This window comes from Manis pentadactyla, chromosome 9, assembly GCF_030020395.1.
Source record: "Manis pentadactyla isolate mManPen7 chromosome 9, mManPen7.hap1, whole genome shotgun sequence".
NCBI lineage: Eukaryota > Metazoa > Chordata > Mammalia > Pholidota > Manidae > Manis > Manis pentadactyla.
In genome coordinates, this window is record NC_080027.1 from 11277563 (window position 1) to 11298382 (window position 20820).

The 20820-nt window shown below is 58.0% G+C and overlaps 1 protein-coding gene across 1 annotated transcript; it reads left to right on the forward strand.

Moving 5' to 3' along the window:
• Positions 1-1102: 1102 nt before the first annotated feature.
• On the forward strand, positions 1103-20819 carry LOC130684787 (anthrax toxin receptor-like). Its single transcript, XM_057506829.1, has 17 exons — positions 1103-1174; positions 1439-1536; positions 2090-2943; positions 5532-5600; positions 6304-6375; positions 7564-7645; positions 7757-7790; positions 8784-8863; positions 8945-9013; positions 9381-9461; positions 9548-9608; positions 13746-13838; positions 14960-15029; positions 15564-15654; positions 17183-17404; positions 19343-19429; positions 20523-20819. The coding sequence occupies exons 3-17, from the start codon at positions 2756-2758 to the stop codon at positions 20739-20741; spliced, it is 1518 nt and encodes a 505-aa protein (XP_057362812.1). The 5' UTR covers positions 1103-1174; positions 1439-1536; positions 2090-2755; the 3' UTR covers positions 20742-20819.
• Position 20820: the final 1 nt, after the last annotated feature.

Below are 20820 nucleotides of genomic sequence, written 5' to 3' on the forward strand. Positions count from 1 at the left end.
GAGAAGAAGGAAATGTTCCTCAAGTCACTTTATGAGACTAGTAAAGTCGATATTAGATAAAGTAGAGGAAACGAATATTACTGATGGTTCTCAGTCATGAAATTAGTTGCAAAATTAAACTACTAGCTAACAAAATCCAGCAATGAGTTAAATACATATATATACATTATACATTTCTTATATATTATAAACACACACAGATGCCCAGGAATGCAAGACTGTCTTAAATTGAGAAGTTTGGTTAACGTAATTCGCCACATTGATAAGCCAACTCGTTATATCTCTGATGATCATCTCACTTTGGCTTCAGATCGATCAGAACCAGGCCTCCTGCCCCCACCTACTACATCACATCAGTTGAGAATCAGTCCTTTGATCTGACATAGAGGAAAATACAGGGGGCGCAGTGAGAGCGGTTTCGAGGGAACGTGGGAGGCCGGGCAGGCGTGAGACCAGGGGAGGGGAGGGCATCTGAACCGGGCAGCTGTCAGGGCCAGAGGCGGTGGTGCCAATCAACAGATGCGGCTTTGCGGCGTCTCACCGACGCCGCCTTCCCCACACACCGACGCCGCGGGCGCTCACCAGCACTCCCCGCCTCCTTCGCCACCGCCCTCCGCCCTCAGTCGTCTGCGGCCCCACGGGGCGCCCCTCACCAGGGACCTGGCGCCCTCTTTCCCAGGCGGCCGGTCCGCGCAGCAGCAGCTCGTGGCAGGAAGCAGCAGGCGCGTCCAGGCAACGCTGCGGACCGGCGTCCGTGGGGGCGGCTCCTCCCCGACGGCGTCCGGGGGCCGGGGCCCTGCTCCGCCGCCCGTATGGGGGCAGCGCGGGGCGGCTGCGGGCGGCGGCGGGGGGCGTGGGAAGCCGGGGGCGGCCACGGGGCGGGGGGCGGCGGGAGCGGGTGGTGGGAGCGCAGCGTCGTAGGAGGGCGGTGGCGGCCCGCAACCGACGACTCCGTGCGCCCGTCTCAGCGCTGCGGCCGCCTCCCGCCGCCCCGCGCGGACCCCCAGTTCGCACGCCTGACCCCGCCGCCGGGACTGCACCTCCGCCGCCTGACACAGCCAGATCCCTGCGCCGCCGGCCGCCCCTGCCTCCGGCCTCAGACGCCGCCCTTCCCGGGGACCCGACTGCCTGCTCCCACGCAGACCTCGCCGCCTCCCAGCAGCAGCAACTTTTAGTACGTAGCCGTCCCAACACTGGCTTTTTGATCCGGAAGTTTTGGGCTGGTGCATGGCTCATTAGACTTTGGAAATGTATTAATCTCATTCATTTAACAATGCGTTAAATGTGTGTGTGTGTGTCTCTCACACACACACGCACAGATACACTTACCGTGTGTGTGTGTGTGTGTGTGTGTCTCTATCTCTCACACACATAGTTGTGATCTGAGGAAAACACTTCAGCCCTTCCTTGCACAGACATATGGATGTTACTCTTGCAGTTAACGAGAAATTGAAGGTTATCGGAAAAGGCTTTCAAGATGTAGACAACACAGAGGAAGTTATTTGTCAATTCAGATTTGGTAACAAGAAATCCCGGGTAAGTAGGCCCTCCTTTCCTCCAGTGACAACCGTCCCGCATCAGGCCGCCTCCCCACGGTGAGCCCAGCCTGGACACCTGCCAGTGACACCCAGGAACTAATCCGTCCCCAGCACCAGCGCGCACCTGGGAGTAGCCTTCACTGCAGCCCACGCTGGGATTGGGGCAGGCTGTGCCCTCAGAGCTGCGTCCCCCTCTGTGTGCCCCCGCCTGCACCCAGTAGGGGGCACCTGGGCATTTCAGATCAGAAACCCATGGCTGGTTTTGCCCCTAAGGAGGGGAGTAGGCCGGGTGCCTGATGTTCACTGGGGGGAGTAGTCCAGATAGCAGATCCAAATCCCTCCAAATGTATCTACATATGGAACTTTATTTTGCTAAAATACTAAGACAGGTTTAGGTGAGTGGAGAGTTTACGATATGATTCCAAAATTTACATGAAAGAGCAAGTGGGTTTTCCATAGAGGAAAGTCAACCCGTGCCCGCTCAGACATCTCTGGATTTCTAATCCACAGGAGCTGTGCGCATATGAAATTTTTCTGCTTTATGTCCCTAGGTCTGCGATGGCTCAATACACAGAGCAGATAACTGGAATGTCCCTCATTCACAAAGGACACTGGCCTGCTTTCACAGCCTTCTTCTAGATCCTTCTATCCCTTGGGTGAGCCCAGTGTCCCCACAAATAAACTTAGAGCCCTCCTGTCTCCACCTCCCCACACTCAGTGATGTCTGTGTGTAGGCCCCTCAGCTGCCCTCTGTCAGTTTACCAAAGGGCTGGGTTTCCTTGAAACTGTAAAGACTCCCTGGGAGGGTTTGGGATAAGGGACAAATGGAGGCCTCATCTTACTACCCCTTCAAACTCCTGCCTGGGGTTGCCCACAGGGAGAACACTGGGCAGAGCTGCAGTTCACAAGGTCACCAGGGCAACCTATTGTCCATCATAATGGACCTATGTCAGCAGGACGGGGTGAAGGTGCATAAGTAGCAGGGCCATCACCCCACAGCCAACCACTTGCTACTTGGACCCACAGGGCAGGTATCAGGTGGCTGCTTGCAGGTGCAAGGTATACTGATTGAAGTGTGAGTAGAGCTGAGGTTGGGAGCGCCGAGGACCCTGAGCACGCGAGGAAGCAGAGGAGGTGTTAGCTTGAGGAGGCCTGCAGTTTACGGGGCCCGCCTGGGTCCCCGGGGACTGGGCTGAGGCAAGAACAGCGGCCCCAGGATGCTGGGCCCCATGCTCGTCGTCTTCCTGCTGCTGCTGCCGCCGTCTCCGCTCCGGACCACCAGGAGCACCCTCCACCGCTACCCCACCCAGGACCAAGGTCACGACCCCAGCTCCAGGCTCCAGGAGAGCCCAGCAGATGGGGACTCCTGCTGGAGCACTTACGACGTGTACTTCGTCCTAGACTCGTGAGTGGCCCACCTGCTCTAGTCGGTGCCATAGAACAGTGCTGTCCCTGGGGTCAGTATGGGGCCCCAGGCTCTGAGAGACGGAAGCAGGGACTGTCCGGTCACATTCAAGGAGCAGACTCTCTGTGGACTCCCTGGGGCAGAAAGAATGCCCCAGGCATTTGTTCCCTGGGACTTTTCTCTTGAAAAGGATTGAAGGCCACCATGTGGTTTCTAGAGGACTCAGTCCCTCCAACCACATGGCCCAGATCTCTGACCTGCATGCCCCTTAATCAGCGGGCGGGGAAATTGCTGTGCTGGGATTGGGATTCCTGGGGTTCCTGCGTCTCTGTGTCTCCTGCTGCTTTGGGGTTCCGTGTATGTGTGATCTTTCTGTCCCTCTCTGTGTAGAAGGTGGTGGTCACTTCAGTCTCCACTCTTCTTCAGGGTGAAATACTCTGTGTGTAAGTGTAGATCTGGTGGAGAAGGTGACTTCAGGCTCTGTCTACTCCACCATTTTCCCAGAATCCTGTTTCACTGGCTCTTGTTACCATTTTTGGCTTAAAGCCTATTTTATCTGATATAACTATGGCTGATTTCTTCTGATTTCCGCTTGCATGGAATTTCTTCCTCTATCACTTCACTTTTAACTGACATATATCTTTAGAGCTGAATGAGTCTTTTGTAAGCAGCATAAATTCGGGTTTTATTATGTACCCAGCCACTCCATGCCTTCTGAATGGTGAATTTAATCTATTCACATTTAGAGTGATTCTTGATATGTAAGGCCTGGCTATATCGTCTTATTGTTTGCTTTCTGCTTGTCTTATATTTCCTTGTTTCTTTTTCCCTCGGTTTCTGCCTACCTTTGTAGATTGTTTTCCATGGAAGTATACTGTTTCCAGTTTAAGCCTCTGTTTGGTCAGTGTTTGTGGAAACTAAGGCATAGAGCTTCCAAGTCTGCCTTTTTCACACTTCATGCCACTAGTTTGTCTGTAATTTCATTTTTAACTTTATCAAGGAAATCCTTGAACATAAATTTAAGATAGAACACTATTACAAATGTACACACACACACACACACAAACCTTGAGGCTCTTGCCCCAACCACCCCACTTCTGATCCTACTCTTCAGACACAGCCATTTGCAAGTATTCCAGTTTTTATTTTTTTGACATTGTGACCATGTATCTAATAACGAGTTTATACACTAAAACATGTTTATACTTTATGCTGTTTCTCGCTGCTTGAGGTTACATATTCTCTGTGATCTCCTTACTGTGGAAGAAGAGAATTTAGCTTTGTGACATCTCAGCTCCCTTATATGATTCTGCTCTGTCCTCCATTCTCCCTGAATAGTTGTATCACCAGGATGTTTTGGCCTCGAGGTTTAATGGCGGAGCTGCCTATTGATGCCGTCTCTCCGCTCTCATTTAGGAGGGGGGCACTGGATCATGGCGGGAGGCCTGAGTGCCAGAAGCCCACGTGTCTGCCCTGTTCCCTACTGCCTGCTTGCTGGGGAACGTAGGTCCCTGTGGTTGCCTGTGAGCTCTCACATTCTTGCGTTATAGAATCAAGGGTTCCCTTCAACATTATCGTAAATTAACAACTATCCCAGAGTAGATAGGTGGGTGGGAGACTCTAGTTTCCTATAAACTGTCTTTGGAGTGTCCTTTCCATTCAAGGGGATAACAGGAGGAAGGAATGGGAGGGAAATGGAAAGTGTTACGATCACTAGACAGGAGTGGAGTTGTCTTGCCCTTCAGTGAGGGTCTGAGAGAAAATCCCTATTTACGCAGGTTGACCAAGCCTGCCGCTCTGCGACCCAGCAGTTGTCTGACTCAGGGTCACCCTGACCTGCCAAGTGTGATGGGTGGAGGGTGGGGTTTGCAGCCAGGTCTGGGCTCACATCCATGTGCCCACTGGGATTGTGTCACATTCTATGACCGGTGGAGTCCTGTTTTCCCATCGGAAAAGTGGGAATCCTGGTAGGATCCCAGGGTTGTTCTGGACTCAGAAATCATGTCGGTAAAGGGCCTGCAGGTGTGTCCTCACGGGGAATCCCGATGTCCGGGGGCGTCTGTCCTCAGTTTCCTCACTATTCGCTGACGGTTTGAGATGTAGCCGTGGAGGCAGAGGGAATGGTGGGAGGAAGAGCCGGGAGCCATGACCCAGCCCCGTGTTCAAGGGCTGGAGGAGGAGCAGAGGGCTGGGAATGGCGATGCCCAGGGGGAAACGGGGCCCAGGAGAGCCAGCATGTCGGAATCTCTGGAGGCTTTACCGACCAATGCATCCCTCCTCATTTCCTAACATTCCCAGGTAGCAGGATCAACCACCCGTGTTTGCCACCAAAGCCCCTCATCCGAGAAGTCCCCCGTCCCCTCCCACACAGGGCGGCTCGGTCAATGGCTGCCACTCACATTGAATGAAGTCACCACGAGGGTAACCCAGTGATTTCTCTCCCGGAGCTGGGGTGGCTTCAGCTATTTCAGGAGCTGGGGCTCTCACGGAGGAGCCTGCTAAGGGCCTGTGGAAGGCAGGGAAGGCAGCAACTATGCTCACATGATACACGCACCTCCGTCTCTGACTCATGTCTTCTTCTTTTTCAGATCTCGCAGTGTAATCAACTGGATGTTCATACAGAGCATTCTGAGGGATTTGGTGAACAGATTTAAAAAGTACGGCTTTTCAGCTCTGTGTTGCAGGGCATTTTCCTCTCTGAGTCCATTGCTGTTCAGATGCAGTGGACCCGGGCCTGCCTCAGGTCGCAAAGCTCAGGGCAGTGTTCTGAACAGGAGAGCAGGACAGATCACACTTGTTTCCTAAGATCTCTGCAGCCCTGCGTGGCTCCTTCCTGGGGGTCAGGCCTTGTTTTCAGGGGCACAGTCTTCCCTGGAGGACCTCACAGATCAGGAAATATGAATGGCTGAGGAGGGAGCGTCATTTCTTTGAGGCGAGGGGGAGGGAGGTGGGGAAGATCGTCCAGGGAGGAGGAGAAGGGAAAGTACAGAGAATCTGTCAAGAGGGGAGAGGGGCGGCCAGTGCGGGAGGCCCTCGTGAAGAGCAGGTAGCTGCCTGTCTCCTTGTGCTCGCAGCAGCCCTGTGTGCGTGTGTGAGAGAGAGAGGCAGAGAGAGAAACAGACTTCCGGGCTTTGGGTCCACAGGGTGCTCTGCTGCACTCTGACAAGAGGGCTGCGCGCCTTCCGGGCCTCATGATCCTTCACTAAAGTGAGGAGAACTTGTGGAGTCCAGGAAATGGGCTCCACACTAAGAGACAGAACGCAGAGCAGGGAACTTGGGGGGCACCCCCTGCCTGTTGCACATCAGCATCACTTTCAGCCTGGGTGTATAGTCGCTCACAAGCCCATGTTTCCTCCCAAGCCCTGAACAGCGCATGTCATTCATTACGTACTCGACGGACGGCCACGTCAATATGCAGCTGACCTCAGACAGGTAAGTGTTTCATTGATCCCCTAAAGCAGACCCAGCGATCAGGCCACAGGGAAGGTCAGGGAGCAGAGGGGGCCCCTGAGCCCGCACCGAGGAGCCCACGGGGGTGCAGGCACGGTGTCCTGGGCCCTCCCCTCACTGCCCACCCCGACCTTCAGCCCTGGCCCCCCGGGCACCACTGCCGCCTCTGCACTGGCCCTGGGCGGACCCTGTGCTGGTAGGCAGACTCCTCCCCTCCGAGCCCAGCCCTCCACCCGACCCGGGTCCTTCCCTCCGTGCTCTACCCTTTCCCTAGAGCAGGCCGACTGCGAAGATTCCCAGATCAGGTGGAGCAGATGTGGGGGCCTCTAGGGACACAGCCCGGCACCTGCGGTTGTGTGTCACTCTCTGCCCCGGGCCGCTGGGGAAAGAGGGGACAGTCAGAACCAGGGAGGAAGGGATGGTATCACCCAAGTGTGGTGCTTCAGTGGAGGGGAGCGTGTTCCCCCCGAGTCTGGTGAAGGGAGCCCAGGAGTGGGTCCTGAACACCAGGCTGGGGCGGGGCGCTGGAGGAGGGCCCCGTGGGCCTGCATCCCAGGAGGGTCTAGGCGGGAGGTGGGAGGGGATGGAGCTTCTGAGTAGCAGGGAGGTTAAGATTCTCAGGGAGGAAAATGGCTGTGAGAGGGAGGAGCAGCAGGCAGCCCGAGGACCCTGCACTGGAGGGGCCCAGGGCCCGTGGACAGGAGGGGCCAGTGGTGAGCACGGTGACCGTCCCAAGCTCTGCCTTACGGCTGGAGAACAGAGCGCCCTCCCCAGGGCCCCCGGGGGCGGTCGTGCTGCCAGCCTCACTGTGACGGAATCACACTTGGGATGTCCCCATACTCACCGGGGGCAGTCAGGGTGTGTGCCTGGTGAGGCCCCCAGTTCTGCGCGGCTTACACAGAGCTGAGCGCAGAGAGCCCAGGCCCCACCCATGGGGCGAGACAGACGCATCCCCTCCCCACCCCGCTCACCGGGTACGGGACTGGGACGGTGGGAACCAGGCCAGCCAATGCCAAGGGCACGGGACAGAGGGCCGGGCCAGGGCTGCTTGACGTGACCCTCACCCGCCCGGCAGGGCTGCAGGGGCAGACGGACAAGGACAGCCCGGGGCTGGTTGTAAGAGGCAGCCCCTCATTCCATCTCCCACCTGCTCTGATTTTTTTTTTTCAGAAATAAAATAAACACTGCCCTTGTCGATCTGTTGAATGTGATAACTTCAGGAGCCATAAATATGCAGCATGGATTGAAAAAGGTGCGGAACCTAGATTTCTGAGATGTGCCTCTGCTTTATGAGGTTCTCAGAGGGTCATCACCGGGTCGTCTCACTGTCCCCCCCCCCACCTGTTCCTTCATTTTGTTGCAGGCGAATGAGCAGATCGAAAGGACACGCGCTGCAGGTAAGGGAGCTGCTTCCTCCTTCTTGGCGATGGAGTCCCGGGCAAGAGCCAGGCCTGGGCCTCCCTGAGGCCGGTGCAGCCCTTCCCAGGCCGCGTGCTGGCGCCGACGCCGGGACCAGCTGCTCGCCCTCCCTGAGCGGCAGCCTCCTGCTCTGAGGGGTGAGGCTGAAAGCCACCCCGTGATGACCCGCAGCACAGCCAGGGGTCACGCGGACGTCGCCATGGTTCCTAGGAAGTGGGAGGCGCTGGCCCTGGAGCCGGGCTGCATGAAGGAGAGAGGGGGAGACCCAGAGGGTCCTGGAGCGGCGGGGCCTCAGGGTGAGGAGGGAGCCCGCGCTTCCCCCTGCTGAGCACGCGCTCCGCCCTGACTCCTTCTCCCTCCAGCTCCCGCCCTCGGGCTGAGGCTCCTGCTCTGTGTCTCCCGCAGTGTGAGCGACTGTGCCTGTCCCAGAAGCATCCTCACCTTGGCTGTAGGGTCTAGGGAAGCTGTGTGGCCCAGGGAAAGGCATTGAGCTGGGGAGGGGCTCTACTGCTCACCTGCCTCTTACTCGAGCCCTGAGCCTGGGTGTGCAGGTGCCCACGGGAGAGCTGTGGGTGAGGCCCAGAGCTGGAACAGGCCTGCGTGGTTGGGCGGGAGTCGGGCACAGTAGGGGTGCCCACTCCTGCTTTTGCTCACCTGGAAGGCTGATGCTCGTCCTGTGAAATTGCTGGAGTTGCGTTTCAGGGCAAAGGTTGTGCCATGTGGTAGAAGTGACAGTTCTGTAGGAAGAACCCTAAGCTGGGCTCAGTCTCCTCATCTGCAAAGTGGGTCCTGGGCTGGAGGCCCTCCTTGTTGCATGATGAGCTGCAAAGCCTTCCAGGCATGTGGGTGGCAGGTGCTCAGGTCGGGGTGGCCTCTCCCCAGGAGGGTGAGGCGTGGGAAGCAGTGCTCGGGTCCTGGAAGCCTGTGGCCGTTGCTCTCACTGACCCAGTCACGCCCTGCCTCTCCCGCAGGAGAGAGGGTCCCCAGCCTCATCATCGCGCTGACAGGTGGACCACTGCTGCCAGAATCCCTTGCGGAGACAAAAGTTGAAGTGAGTCAGGCCCATTGTTACCAGCCTTTGGGGCCACATATTTGGACCAAATTTATTATACCCAACACTTCCTCTTCTCAGGCTGAAAAATCCAGGCAGTTGGGGGCAACTCTGTATTTAGTAGGTGTACAAGATTACCAGAAATACCAGGTAATTCTGAGCAGGTACCGAGGGGTCCCTTGGGAGCCTCGCTGGGGGAAGCTTCAAAGACGGCGCTCTCAGGGTCGCCCAGAGGATGGGCCTCCACCCACCAGGAAGTGCCTGGGGAGTCAGGGGGGCCTCTCCGCTTAGGCTGGGCCCAGGGAGATGATAGATGTGCAAGGTGGCCGTTCAGAATGAGTAACAGGTGTTGTGTGCGACCCACACAGCAGAGGTGAGGGTGGAAGAGCTTTCCCTCCCCTGAGCGTGGGCCGCTGGTGGGTGCCAGGGTGTAGCCCTCGGTGTCTGTGTCCTGGGATGGGGACCTCTGGGTCATCACCCCTGGCTCTGGGCCCAGGCTGTCTCCTCTCCCTTTCAGCTCCTGGAAATTGCTGGCGAAGAGGGTCATGTGTTTGGTGTGGACACTGGATACGGCGGATTGGAAGACATCATCGACCCCGTGAGTGAGGGGGGATGGAGGGGGCTGCACGCTGGGCCCCCGCCGTTCACGCCTGTGACCCTGCCACTCCTCTCTCTCTATTGCAGCTCATAGCCCGGTCTTGTGTAGAGATCACGTCTGTGGATTTCTCCTCTCTCTGCACTAGAGGTAATAACTGGGGTCGCTGTTGTAAACACAGGGGTGTGTGTGTGTGTGGTGGGAGTGTTGTATGTGGTTCCAGTCTGTGTGGTGTGTATGAGTGGGCCGTGTGTGCGTGTGATCGTGTGTGTGTGTGGCGTGTGTGGTGTGAATGTGTATAATGTGCTGTGGGCACGTGAATGTGGTGTCTGTGGGGGATTGTGGTTTGGAATGCGCATTGAGTCCATAGGATGTTTGTGTCAGGTATGTGTGTAAGTCTGTGTGAGGTACGGGTGCCTGGTGTGTGCTGAAGGGTGGGCATGTGATGGCAGTTTTGCCCAGGTTTGTAACAGGCCCCCATCACTTTAGAGCACACCACACAATGGCTTGGTGACCATTCTGCAAAATGACTGCCACATAAGTTTAGTGTAATTACTTTCTTTAATCTCACAACCAAAAGCTTAATTAGGAAATTTAAAAAACTGTTTGAAAAATCCTGAATGACACTACCAAATGGGACCCAACCACATATATCCAGGACAATACGTCAAACTATTTTGAAATCACCCCAGAAATCCAAGTCTGATGAGTATTTGAAATGTAATTTGAGTGGGTAACGGACCTCCGGGATGACGGCTTCCAGCGGAGCCAGCTGTTGGGGGCAGCTGTCTGACCCCCCCATCTTCTGAAGATGCAGTATGGAGGGGGCATAGCAACCGCACACACGGGGGCTTCCCTGCCCCTCCTGGGTTAAGCACCCAGTCGTGCAGGCAGTTTGACATCTTCATTTCTGTGATTATGTCTGCTGGACACACCGGCCACGGCATCTGACCAACATGACAAGCCACAGGTGAGGGTGCCAGTCACCATTCATCACCCATGGCAGCCAAGACGAAGTGACAGGTGCCTGCCACATGCCCTCTACCAGTGTGGCCCAGAGTTTCGGCTCTGATCTGTTAAACTGCTGCCTTCTTGTCAAAGGCCACTACACAGAGTGACAGTCACTTGAAAGTACAAAGCAGAAACCTGGACCCCAAAGGAAGTAGAAAACCTGTTTCATCAGGCTGCCCTGAGGACGCAGGCAGGGGCTGGGCATGAGGCTCAAGGGCTCCTCCCTGCCCCTAAGCCTGTGCTCCAGCCGTCACAGGTGCAAGTGCTCAGAGAGGCCACCTACCCACCCCAGGCTGACCGTGGAATCTGAGGTCACTAGCTGACAATCTTCAGGGCAAGGACCTCTCTTCTCTAAACCTCATTTGCTGCAGAGGTGGGGATTAGGCAGCTAGGCTACTGTAAGCCCTGCCTCAGTTTCCCACCCATCCTCTGAGGCCCAGCTCACAGGAGTTTCACCCTCCAAGCTGCTCCTGGGGGACCGCCCCCTTAGCCTCCCTCTGCCATTGGTCTCTGCCTCCCATCAGTCACTTGTCACCCAAGGTGCACCATGACTTCTGCTGGGCTCTGTCCAGGATATTATTTCTGTCATGCAGCTTTCTGTATCCAATCTTTTATTATGCAAAGCTTAAAATCTTCAGCATGGGAAACAATCGTACAATGAGCCCCCACCTCCACTGAGTGGTCCTCAGAATCCCTGTGTGACCACATTTCCTTATCACATGAGGAACTGGTGCTTGTTGGCTCTCTCTCCTTCAATGACCCATCTTATTTTTGAAGCATCTCACAGTGAAATACCGACATCAGGCTACCTCATGTGAAACCCTTCAGTCTGCATATCTTAAACGAGGGACTACTGTTTGTTGAGAGTTCTCTTTTCGAAATGCAGAAATGGTAACGGTGCCATTTGACAAGGCTGAGAAGTGCCCAGGACCCTGTGTGAGTCAGCCCATGGACGTACAGAATTTAGCGCTGCCCCAGGAAAACTCCCAGGATGCCCCCCAGGCAGTTGCCTCCAGCCGCGCCCCTGGGGGCAGCTCCCCTCCTGACATTTCCCCCACAGGCAGGCCGCTGCTTTGCACCTCTCCTCAGTGGGCCCGCGTGCTGTGAACGCTGGCTCTGGCTGGTGCGCTGGGCACAGTGCTCTGAGAGTCATCCCGCCTGCGTATTTGCTGGGGATGCTGGGGCTGTTCACCCCCGGGGGGCCATGCTGGAGGTGGGCCCTTGAATTGTTTTCCTTATGTGACCAGCCATTGCAGGATCTTCTGTGCAGCAAGGGACCCTCCTGCCACCAGCCTGGGTAGCCACTGTCCCTCCACTATGATGAGGGCCCCCGTTGGTCCCATCCTACTATCTCCCAGAGAGGACTAGTATGAGGACTTGACTATATACATTTTACATACCTGTGTAATGAGAGCTTGATTACACATGTGTGCACACCTATCTCAGTAAACTTGACAAGGATATTTCCATATTAGTGGTATTATGCACTATACAATATTTTCCAGCCATCTGAACAGCAGTCCGGTACGTTGAAGGACCAAATTAATGTCATTAGTCTCCTTCACCAGTAAGATTGTTCTGAAGGAGACGCTGCTACAAGCCGCCCTGGGGGGCCTTCCCAAGCGCACCTCTCTGCTGGCGTGGGGCAGGGTTTCTCCTGGGATCAGTCTCAGCAGTAGAATTGCTGCAGGCAGGGGACACACAGGTGAACAGTGGGTGCGCAGTGTGGGAATTCTCTCCACAAACCTGCGCTGGGCAGCACGTGGTGCCCCAGCCCCCATCTGGCCGCCCCAGGGCAGGCACCTCCCGCTGTGCCTCTGCCAGTCCTGGCAGTCAGTCACCCTTCCTCACCGACCAGCTCCACCTGGCCTTCCCGGGGAGCCGCCCGCCTTCAGTCCCCTGTCCTTGGAGCCCAGGCAGCCTGGTATGTAACTTTTCTCCCAGAAAGAGTGCCCTCCCTTCCAGAAAGGATCTGTCTTCGTCCTGGGGCGGCAGGTCACTCTGTGCTCTCAGAGCTGGTTGGCAGCGGGAGTGCAGCGGGGGAGGTACAGCTCCCTGCAAGCCGGCTGTGCTCACTCTTGGGGTCACTTTCTCCTTGGGGTTCTTACTGGTGGAGGCACAGGGTGAGGGCAGATAGCATGTAAAGGGAGCAGCTGTCTGGGCAGAGCACAGTCCTTTACCTCAACATCTCTTCTGCTCAAAACCCGGAAACCATCCTCCTGCCCCCACTTACCTACAATTCCCAGAGTGAACCAGACCCCTGGGAGCCATAGTTCCTACAAGAGGACAAGTGGTCAAGAGCAGGGCCTGCAGGGCAGCAGGGACGCAAGGCAGGGGACGATGCACGGAGCAGAGGGGCGCTGTGCACCTTTCCCAGGAGTGCCGGCACCTGCCGCGCTCTGGGCTCTCAGCCCTGCCCTCAGCTGCCGCACTCCCTGCGTGTCTCAGACATGGGAGTAGAGGCTGTTGCTAAGCTTCCCCGCGAGGCTCAGGCCAGCCAGGTCCCCTCTAGGGTTTCAGGCTCAGCAGTCACAGCCCCAAGCGTTGAAAACAAGAGCCCAGGGCCTTCCGGAGGAGCTGCGTGACAGCTATTCAGCTGGGTCTAGAGCAGAGGTGGCATCCTCTGAGGCCCTGGATTGGGCACTGAGAGCAGATCCTGACCCTCTGACTGCCAGGTGTTGGGGGAAGCCACGTACCCTATTGAAACCCCACATTCTCTTTCGTCAAGAACGGGTCTGGCTTCTCTGGTTTCCATTCTGCCATAGGCCCCCAGAAAGACGGGGGTGGGGGAGGAATAGAGAATTGACTCCAGGTGGCAGAAAGTGCCCCAGGCCCTCAGGTGTGCGTGTGCAGCTCAGACATGACCCAGGGCTGACTCACCAGGATGTCTCAGCTCCTCTCTCAATTATGTCAGGGTTGCCTGGTCCCTGCCTGCGCCCATTAGGGGGCACCTTGGGATGTCAGAGGAGAAACCCGTGGCTGGGTTTGTGCCTATGGGGGGAACTAGGCTGGGGGCCTTTAATGGATGGACTTTGTGGGTCATGGGAAGTGGGGAGGGGCACCTATGGCTGCGCCCAGCCCAGGCTCCCAGGACTACGCCGTCAATGACCGAAAGGAGAAGATTTGGCCAGGGGGCTGCCCCGATGTGGGTTCAGCTATAGCCACACGCCCCAAGGGGTCATGGGAATTCTGCTGCGGGGGCCGCCTGCCATAGCTGTGATCTGAGGAAAATACCGCCCGCTGCCCCACACAGACATTTGGATATTACTCTTGCAGGGAAAGAGATCGTCAAGGTTATTGGAAAAGGTTTTCAGGGCGTCCGCAAGGATGACGTTGTCTGTCAGTTTCGCACTGGGAAGGAAACCATCCGTAAGCAGCCCCTCCTGTCCCCCGGTGACAGCTGTCCCCCAACAAACCATGCCTCAGGGCCCGTGATGGCCATTCACTGTGCACACCCCAAAAACAAGCAGCACGGACGGTGGAAGGGGTCACTGGCTGGGTGCCTGGGCACCTGCCGCTCGTGCCCAGGACTGAATCAATCCCCAGCACCGTCACACCCCCGGGAGCAGCCTCTCCTGCAGCCCTGGCGGGGTGTGGGGTGGGGTGTGCCGTCAGAGCTGCACCCCCGCCCTTTCCTGGGCTCTCCCTTCCCTTGGGAGGCAAGGACTCCAGTCCATGAGTCTGTGGGAGGGAAGTCGAGGCAGCCCCAGGGCTCTGAGTCTCTGCCAGGTCTCCCAGGATGGTGTGTTCACTTGAGATTGAAAGATGATGCCATAAAAAACCCGAAAGACTCCACTCCAAAACTACTAGAACTCATATCTGAATTCAGCCAAGTCGCAGGATACAAAATCAGTACACAGAAATCTGTTGCATTCCTATACACTAATGATGAACTAGCAGAAAGAGAAATCAGGAAAACAATTCCATTCACAATTGCATCAAAAAGAATAAAATACCTAGAAATGAACCTACCCAAGGAAGTGAAAGACACTCTTAAGAGAAATTAGAGAGGAGGACACTAATAAATGGGAATTCATCCCATGCATGTAATACTGGTTTGAAAACTCCTTTCCAGTCACTTGTGCCTGTCCAGGCCCCTCTGCAGGCTGGGCTGCTGTCCCATCCTCCTCCTCTCTGGACTGTGCACATCCAACGGGAAAGTCAGTTTGCACCTCTTTGGGGATTTTTGCCCATTTAACCCTAGCCGTTCCCCACCCAGACACCAATCCTTTCCCCTGAGCATACTTAGCATCGAGTTTTCATTCTGAGCTCCAACGAAGGGGTAAGAATGTTCAGAAGGTCGCGGCTGATCTGACAGTTGGGTCAGCAGCACGGCAGGCACTTGGTGCGAGGCAGGTGCTCTGAGGCAGGCTGAGAACGGAAGCCGACGTCCGCCAAAGGGCGAGCTCTGCTTGCCAAGGGCCACAGGAGGGGAGTCGGGGATGTGGGGACACGTCCATTGACATTATTTGTGTGTCACTTTCTTCCAGGAATGAAGGCTGTATCGGTGGAAGATACCTCCATTACCTGCCCAGGACTGAAGATGAGTAATCGGGACTGGTAAGTGTAAAGCTCAGGGAACGTTGTCACTTCTTGGCACTATGGCGTGACCACTGGCGGAGCTGCTCACACCTGTTCTGGGAGGGCTCAGGGCTTCCTCTGCACCCACCTGTGCGGGTGGTCCCCCGAGGGGCTGTGATCCCCTGTCACCCAGGCTCTGTCAAGGAGGGCAGGATGCAGGAGGTGCCGGGCCCCAGGGATGGTACCTGTGGCCCAGGCACCTGTCAGGGCCAAGCCAGCATCCTCTGTCATAGAAAAGTGTTTGGGAGGTGACACCACACAGCCCGCCTGGCCGCTTGGCCCGTGGCCACGAGGGCATCTGGGCCCTGCAGGGCTCCTCATGGCCTGCTCAGGTGTTGCCTCATCTCGCCTGGGGTGGGCCCACCTGCCCCGTGCTGCCCCCTACTCGGGGTCCTGAGTGCCCACTGATCAGAGCCATTACAACGAGGAGCACGGTCGGGCTGCAGGTTGAGCCAAGCGCACGCACGGTGCCATCTGGGCTGCGGGTCACCGTCTGCCCTTTCTGTCCTTTAGGGCCGTCTTCATCGATGTCAGCCTGGATAATGGCCTCACCTTCATCGAGACGGATTTAGATGTCAGCAGGAGGAGCTGCGTGACGCCCAGGGTGAGACTGCTGCCGCCCCCTGGGACTGCACTCGGTCCATTCCCTGGACAGGGAGACACACTGGGGAGCGAAAGGCAGGAACAGTGTCCGGGGCAGGCCCAGCAAGTCGCTTGGGCAGCTGGGCACCTGGGCAGCCCCTCACAGCCCCTGCAGCCCCTGAGCCCTTCCCTGGGGAGCGGTGCCCCCGCCTAGGCCTCAGGAGTGCCCTGGGGGTACCCCTGTGAAAGTGTCTGCGGCCGTGCAGCTCCTCTGCCCTGTTGCAAGCCCAGGGTCCCTGAAGGCACATGGCCCCCAGCACTTGGAGCTCCAAGCGGACTCCGGGACAGTGCTGAGAGCGGCCCCCTGACCCCCACCTTGCCGCCTCCCTGGCCTGGGTCTCCTGGTGGGCAGTTCAGAGCTCCCTCTGGGTCTGGCTTAGGTGGGGGTGGAGGCCGGAGGCTGTGTGCAGGGAGCCAGAGTCCAGGCCCTCAAAACTGGGGTCCCAGACCCAGGAGCCCTGGAGGCTGGGACCCCCTGTGGCCCTGCATAGTCGAGGTGAATTTCCACGGCACTGGTGCTCCGGCCCCGCTGCGGGTACCGCCCCTGCCCCCACGCCTGGCTTCCGACAGCACTGACACTCCTGGGCTTGTCTGTTTATACTTATCCCTGGATGTCTGCTCATGGCAGCAGACGGAACTGACCCACTTGCCCACCGGGGTCCCACCCGGCGACAAGCGCCCTTCAACAGGCACATTGGGAAAAGAACTCAGGAGCCAACCGGTGCCTACTCCCAGCACAGTGGCTTCCCCCCCAGCCCTGGCCTGGCCTCCCCTCTCCTCGTCCCCGCCTCCTGGGCACGGAGTCCCTCTCGCCCTGTCCCTCTCCCACCTCCCTGAAGCATCTCACTTGGTTGAGCGGTTCAGGCCTTGCAGCCCCTGGCTGCACAGATGCAGTGGGCTTCTCTGTGACTATGAGTAAGAACAGGACAGGCGCCCCCATTCCTCATGGGCCTGCCCTGTACCAGGACAGGCTATGAACCCTAAACCTCACAGGTGTCCCCTCACTCGCTCCTACGGATGTGGAAGTGCAGCTCAGAGGGGCTGAGCAGCTCTGGGAAGGGGGCAGGGAGGGCGAGCCTATGGGGAGATAGACCCAGGGTGCTGCCCTGATGCTGCAGTCCCCCTTTATCCTGGTCCCAGCAGCCCCTCCTGCACCCCCTGTGTGCCTTCACTGGTGGGCTCCTCCCCAGGCCCCTGTGCTGTCAGCCCGGGCATGCAGTGGGTGCTGCCTGTGGCCCAGCATGGAGGATGCCGCACTCCCTGACGGGGCTCTGGGGCAGAGACTCTGAGCAGGGTCTGTGGCCCAGGGCGCTTCAGGGGACCTCAGGGCCCAGACACGGGCTCCTAGTCCCTCTGTGCCCTCTCAGAGTAGGGCAATCTGAGTGTAAGGGGGAAAGGTGGATTCGGACGTGTGGGGTGGGATGCCAAGTGATGGGCACCACGGGAAGCTGCCCAGGTGCAGGAGGACTTAACACGTGTGCTTTCCTCAGGAGGGGACCCCACCTGCCCTACTGGATGCCACACCACCGCCTGCCCAAAAAAGAGCCCTTCCAGATGGGGGACCAGAAGACAAACAGGATACTCAGCCAAATGGAGGGCCTCCCAGAGGGGTGTTCCTCAGTTTACACTCTCTCTACTGGGCTGTGCCCCTCCTGACGCTGCCCTTTCTCCTGGTGCTGTGCTGCTGTATCTGGCGATGGCGCAGTAAAAGTGTGAGTGACCCCTGACTACATCCCTGTGGCCCAGGCCCCCCTCAGCCAGCCCCCAAAGTATCGGGACTCCTGGCTGCCCCGGGATTCCGCCAGTGGGAAGGTTCCCGTCAGTTCCGAGGTCATCACCTGCGCACATGGAGGCTCAGAGCCGCCCTCCCTTTTCTGGGCACACAGCCTGGCCTCTGAGGGGCTTTGTGTCTCAGGCTTGCCCCAGAGAGGGGACCTGTGAGCAGCCCTACCCCTGAGGGGAAGTGACCCCAGGCCCTGACTCGGGCTTCTGAAGGACCCAAAGGGACAAAGGCCAGGGAGGGGCCTCTGCTGTGGATTGGAGGAAAGCACAGACCCTGCCTGGGCAGCGATGGCCCCAAAGGGAGGGCCAGGTGCCCCCCGATTCCTCTCCTCTGGGGCAGCTGTGCCTTTAAAAACACACATGGCCTCTGCCCATCTCTGGAGCCCTGTCTCCCCTTCCCAGTCACCACTCAGGGCCCGGTCGTGCCGGGCCCCAGGCTGGGCAGGGAAAGAAGTGAAGTGGCCCCATTCCTGCCATGGCAGCTCCAGGTCTGGTGTCTCGATGGGTCTTGGTCCCTGGGGTACTGGGGGAAAACGTCACCTTCATGGCATGTGGCCATTGTCCTGCCGAACCAGGGCAACAGCAGAGGGCAGAGGCGGGCCCCGGGGAGGCCGGGCGCAGAGGCCCGGCTAGCTGGGCTCCCAAGGGCAGGTGCGGGAGCACTGCGGGAGGAAGGACCCCAGGTGTGTGGGAGCGCAGCCCCAGCAAGACGCAGGCAGGCCTGAGGTCTGTCAACTGGGGGCCTGAGGACAGGAAGCCAGGGCACCAGGTGGACTTCCCTGAGGGCTGGGCAGAGGGGTGGTTCAGGGTGTGGGGAGGAAGGGGTGAGGAGCAGGAAGGGAAGGGGAGGATCTCTTGTCTTCATAAGACATGCAGGGTGCTGATGAAAACCCCCCGTTAGATGCCTGCACCAGCACCAGGCATCCTAGGCTGAATGTCTCCCCGGGGACCCACGGGGAAGGGTGGACTCAGCTCAGGCAGGTGGAGCCAGCCGGCCACAGACCCACACGCAGCGAGCACTCAGGTGGACCCCCAAGGCCCTGCTCTGTCCCTCTGCTGCAGAGCAGGCCCCCTCCTGTGTGCCCGGCTGAGCCAGAGCCTTCTAACCCTGTGTTTATCACTCCATCTTTCTATTTCCCAGAGGCTGCCACCAGCACCACACAACATAGGTCATGTTTGCTTTGGTTGTGACGGTGTCAGAGCCTGCGGGCACACTGGCCTTCACAGTGAGGCCTCCCGCAGCCCAGGGCGGTCTCCCCCCACCCTCCACCCTCATGACCTGGGCAGAGAGAGCTGGCAGAAGAGGGTGACAGGGCCATGGTGGGTCCCCTATATAATGTGGGTCTCACAGTGTCACACAGAGGACACCCTTCTCGTGCTCCCATCAGAGCCTGACCAAGGGCCTCTGTCACTGAATTAGCAACTCAGGGGCCTGTTTCAGCAACTGCTGTGATTCCCTCTGAGACAAGGGGCTTTTGTTCCATTCCCAAAGGCCTGTGTGTAGGAGGCTCTTCCATAGGATGCAGGTGGGTTATGGTAAAGGGGCTTGGTCTCAGACCTGGTCCCCTCCTCTGAGTCCCAGAGTCCCAGGGCCAGGCTTCTCTAAGGAGGGCTGCCTCAGGGAAAGAAGGGGAGGTGATAGAATTTCTCGCCCTTTTGGGGAGCAGCCTTATTTGCACACTAAGAGTGTGCCGGATTTGCACTAGGATGGCTCTCTCCTAAGGGACAGGGTGCTACCCCTTGGTCCTTGAGTTCTCCCGGCAAACATTGGTGGACTGGCCAGGAAGTGAGAGGTGCAGCGCAACAGCCACAGTGTCCCCGCCCCAGGAGCTGCCCGCACAGAAGCAGACACTGTTTTCTCTTTCTAGAGCCCAGCGCCACTGGCCCAGAAGTGCCCCTCGGTCGTTGTACCGTGCTGCAGGAATCCTGATAAAGAGAAGATAAGGGAACCAGAGGTGAGAAGGGCCCTAGGCAGGTGCTGGTACCCCAGGCTGGGCCGCGGGCGGCCAGGGGCAGCCGGCTCCTGCCCCGCAGACACGGGCCCAGAAGGCCTGGCTTCTGTGGTGGTGAGGTTATGGGTGCTGGGCTTTGATCACCCGGCACCACAGGAAGGACACCATCCGGGCCCTAGAGGCCTGGGACAGAGAAAAGGCGGGAGGGCCCATATTCCCCACCCCCAGCTGGTCCCCGCCCCCGGGTCTCCCCTTGGCACGGGCCCAGGCGTCTGGATGTGGGTGGCTGCCCGACAGGTTCCCGTCCGCGGTGCTGGCAGGGCTTGTCATCCACTCCAGCCATGCTCGGGCTTCCTTGGCCCTCGGGTGGATCGGTGAGAACACACCGGATGGCACAGCTTGCACAGGTCAGGAAAAGCCAGGGAAGTTCTGTGCCGAGTTCTTCCTGCCATTAACACTCCCCGGAAATACGAGTGTCACCTGCTGCTCCTGCAGACGTCCCCTCAGCAGAGTGAGGGACAGGACTGCAGGGTCCCTGGGACCCACTGTGGAAGGGAGACGGCTGCCTGGAGGAGGGGCCTGAAGGACCCCTCACCCCAGGAAGAACCAGGGCCCCACGCAGTGAGGAGAAACCCGTCCAGCAGGGCCCGGAGATGACGGGTGGACGGGCTCCCGGTTGGCAGGTGTTGAGGAAGAAAGAGCCCCGCGGTGTCTGTCCGGCTCTGCCGTCTCCCTGATTCTACATTAGTTTTGACAGATCCATTAAGTCCTCCTAAGCGTCAAGGGGCAGCTGGGAGCCGTCCTGCTCTCCCTGCAGGCAGTGTGGGACCCCAGGGAGCCCAAAACACACCTGCCAGAGATAGAAGCCCCTTGCTGGGGGTCGTTCTGCCACAGTGCCTGCCCCATGCAGGGCAGGGTCACAGGCTTTGCGTGCACGCAGGCCAGGCTGCTGGCAAGGGAGGGGCTTGGTGGTGACGAGTCTAGCAAGCCAGCTGGGCCCCGGGGCTGGAGGCCCGGGCAGAGGGGAAGCACAGCCTTCAGCCCCCAGTTCCAGTGGCCTCTCAGTGACTTTCTCTCTCTCTCCTCTTCTCCGCAGAGGTGTGATTCTGCCGTCCCCCTAATGATGCCCCATTGTGAGTCCTTGTCCTGCGGCACATGGATCTACCACCGACCCAGCTGCCATTGCTCCCACTTCAGCAGAACCTGCTCATGGTGCCGGGCTGCCCAACCCATTTGCTGCCAGCGGAATGATGCCATTCGTACCTGCTACAACCTGGATGCTCTGGAAAGCAGCTGTGAAAGTCTCAGCCCGTAACACGATCTCTACGGCACCCAAATCCCCATACTGTTTTTTTTAAATTTTGGTATGATTAATATACACTTACATGAGCAAC